General features: G+C 48.8%; 1 protein-coding gene across 1 annotated transcript in view; it reads right to left on the bottom strand.

Annotated features, from left to right (window-relative positions):
• SEMA4A (semaphorin 4A) overlaps positions 1 to 908 on the bottom strand; it is a gene marked incomplete at its 5' end in the record, with an annotated part of 10,746 nt that extends 9,838 nt beyond the window's left edge. Inside the window, 3 exons of the mRNA XM_035890832.1 lie at positions 60 to 176; positions 287 to 395; positions 838 to 908. Coding sequence (XP_035746725.1) covers positions 60 to 176; positions 287 to 395; positions 838 to 908 — 297 coding nt within the window. The remainder of the gene's footprint in view (positions 1 to 59; positions 177 to 286; positions 396 to 837) is intronic.
• Between the last annotated feature and the right edge of the window lie 2,105 nt (positions 909 to 3,013).

Below are 3,013 nucleotides of genomic sequence, written 5' to 3'. Positions count from 1 at the left end.
AGGGGGGGGGGGGGGGGGGGGGGGCTGCTGCAGGCACCCCCCTGGCACCCCCAGCTCACCCGAAAGCCAGCGGAGGAAGGCGTCCGTCTTGAGCAGGGTCCGGTTGCCCAGCGAGCGGGAGATGATGGGTTCATTGCCTTGGAAGTTGTTCATGGTGCCGGCATAGAGCTCGCCGTCTGCTTGGGGACGGGGTGGGGGTGAGCTATGGCACGGACACCACCCCCCCAAACCATCACCCTCCGCTCCATCCCAGGGGTGGGTGCCCACCCGCTGGCCCCGTACTCACCCACCAGCAGGGCTGTGTAGGTGTGCTGGGGGTCAAAGGGGCACTGGCCCTTCCCGTCCAGGAAAGGTTGTCCCCTGCTGCTGGAGACCAACGTGAAGTTCTCCAGGTGCTGCGGGCAAGGGGAGGAAAATGAGCTGAGGGAGTTAAACCAGACCCCAAATCTGCAAGAAATGGCTGTGGGTGCTCTCTGGCCTGTGGGGAAGTGGCGGTGCTCCCCCCCGTGCTCGGCAAGTGGGGAAACTGAGGCAGGACAGGCTGCCTGGGGTCACCTGAGACCCAAAATCAGGGGGTTTACTACCTGCATCTGACCTGGAGAGACACCAGGGGCTCCTTTAGTGCATGAAACACAGAGGTACACCCCGGTGGCGGGGGGCACCCAGCACCCCACATCCCAGGGGACTTCCCGTCATGCAATTTGCTCAAATCGCCCATCCTGCTGTGGCTCCTCAGCCGGAATTTGGTGGCCGCTCACGGCGATGCCACAACACGTCCGGAGAGCCCTCCTTGTCCCTGTCCTTGGCGGTGGCGGGGGGGGACGACACGACACTCACGATGTAGGTGCACGCGGGGCTGAAGGCGTAGGTCCCGCAGACCTGATTGTCTCCCTTCCGCTGGGTTCTCCCTCAAAAGGAATAAGCAGAGCCAAGGGGAAGGTTTTGTTGGGCTCTTTGGGACATGGAGCTCTTCAGGCCAAATTCTGATCTGAATTATGCTTTATTATTCCACAGAAACTTCTTAACTTTGGTAGAGCTGTGCCAGGTGGTAGCCATTGTTGATGCGAATGGTAGTTTAAAAAAAAAAAAATCTTTGAAAAATTGCAATATTGCCATGTGTATTTCTGTCCAAACTTGGGAGCGGGGGGATGGAGAAGAACCTTGGTATGCTGAATTTTTTGTTTTGTGGGGATGGAAAGTTCAGAACATATTGCCTGGCACTATCAAGCTATTATGTGTCAGTTTGGTTTAGCATCAGAACATGACAGCCAATGCAGTTCATGAAGATGTGTGTGGGAACCGGAAATTTTTTAACTGGGATTGACCCCAATCTAAAATGAAATATTTGGTTATGGCTTTTTAAAGAAAATACAATAAAACAATTGACTTTTTTTTCCTTTGGAAAAAATAATTCTCAAACATTTGGTAGAAAACCCTCTACAGAACAGATTTATGGCCTGAAGTCTTGTTTGCAGTGAAACTGGTGGGAATTTTGTTGTTAACTTTCATGTAGCCAGAATTTCACTGAGGTTTCCCTTGCAGCAGGAGGGATTGTGTAGCTCTTTATCTGGAGGTATGAATAGAACTTCAAAGCCTCTTGGCCCACTTTAGAAATAAAAAGTATTCTGATATATTTCATTGACTTGTTGGAGGTCTTGCTCCATTGAAAGTAGCATGGTTTTTGTCTCTATCCCAGAGAGCCACAAGGAGCATAATCTGTATTTGTTAAAATGGAGACCAGTAACATGTTCTTCTAACACACCAGTAGTAGATGAAAGGGCAAATGTCTGGGTTAGTGCTCTATTTCGCTGGGCTGTCTTCAGATCATTGCTTTCAAATATTTGTTCTGTGAAGGGGAATCGTCGCACGTTCCAGATGTAGGTGTTTACCGTGGGATCGTACTTGTGTTTTAACGTAGTGCTGTGCATCACACTGTTTCTGTTTGCCTGGTCCCAGCGCATGAGATGATTCACCTGCTGCAGAGTTTTCCTGTCTGTGCAGCAGATTTTATTAAGCCCCAGAGAGGGCTATTTGGAAGCTGGTTTTCCATCCCAAATTGAAGTCCTAGTGTTAACAATCTTTTATGAGCAAGGAACAGGTCATTCCATTGCTGGTGACTGGAGTCCTTTGTTACCTCTTCCTTACCTGGGACGAGGTGTCAACAACAGCAGGAGAGGGAAGAGAAAGGACTGGAAGAATCAGAGGAGGGGAGAAATAAATGTTTCTAAGGGAAAAGGAGTATTCAGTGAGCAATTTTCATGAGATACACACATTTGGAAATTTGCTAAAATGTGTTTGCAATGTTTTTTATAAGCAACATTAAATGAAAGTACAGTTAGTTCTGGACTTAACCTCCCCATTTGTTCTTGGATTTAGGTCTATCTCAGAGCAATTTTCCAGTTTTTTACTTCAAGCCCATTTCTACCGGCTTTACTGGCAGGTTCCACTCCACTGAGGACAGTACTGGTAGACACAAAAAGAGCAGGACCTTCCGTGGAAGAAGTAATTCCTAGGAGGGGCCCAAGGGCAGAGTTTCAAAAGCACCGTGTTCCCAAAGAAGGGCTGAGTTTTTCAGAAGGACTGAACAACAAGCACTCCCACTGTGACAGATGGCTGAGTATTTCAAAAGATTTTCCCATTAAAGCTGGCTGGAAATTGCCTATTCTCTTGTTTTTGACAGGAACTTGAGTTTTCTGTTAAAAATAATAATAGTGCAGAATGGGCAGATTTCCTTTCAGCATTCTATTTTTATGTGAGAATTTTAATTGTTTTGGTCAGGGAAACTCTCACTCCCATAATACATTCATTTACAACTCACTGTGCTGGAGAGCTCCATCAGTGGCCAGAGGGTCCACAAAATTTGGGGGGGGGACGGGACACACACACCCCCACACACTCTTGCAGCTCTTTTTGGCAGCTCCTGCTGGGAGCAATGGGGAAAGAGCAATGTCTCGAGAGCCATGTGGTCCCTGGGACCCCTTGCGGGTGGCCACCGTGTCCCCAGCAAGTGGCA

The sequence above is a fragment of the Egretta garzetta genome, unplaced genomic scaffold (genome assembly GCF_000687185.1).
Source record: "Egretta garzetta isolate BGI_Z169 unplaced genomic scaffold, ASM68718v1 scaffold1063, whole genome shotgun sequence".
Classification (NCBI taxonomy): Eukaryota; Metazoa; Chordata; class Aves; order Pelecaniformes; family Ardeidae; genus Egretta; species Egretta garzetta.
The sequence above is the reverse complement of the archived record's forward strand: the minus strand, read 5'-3'. Positions and strand labels throughout refer to the sequence as shown.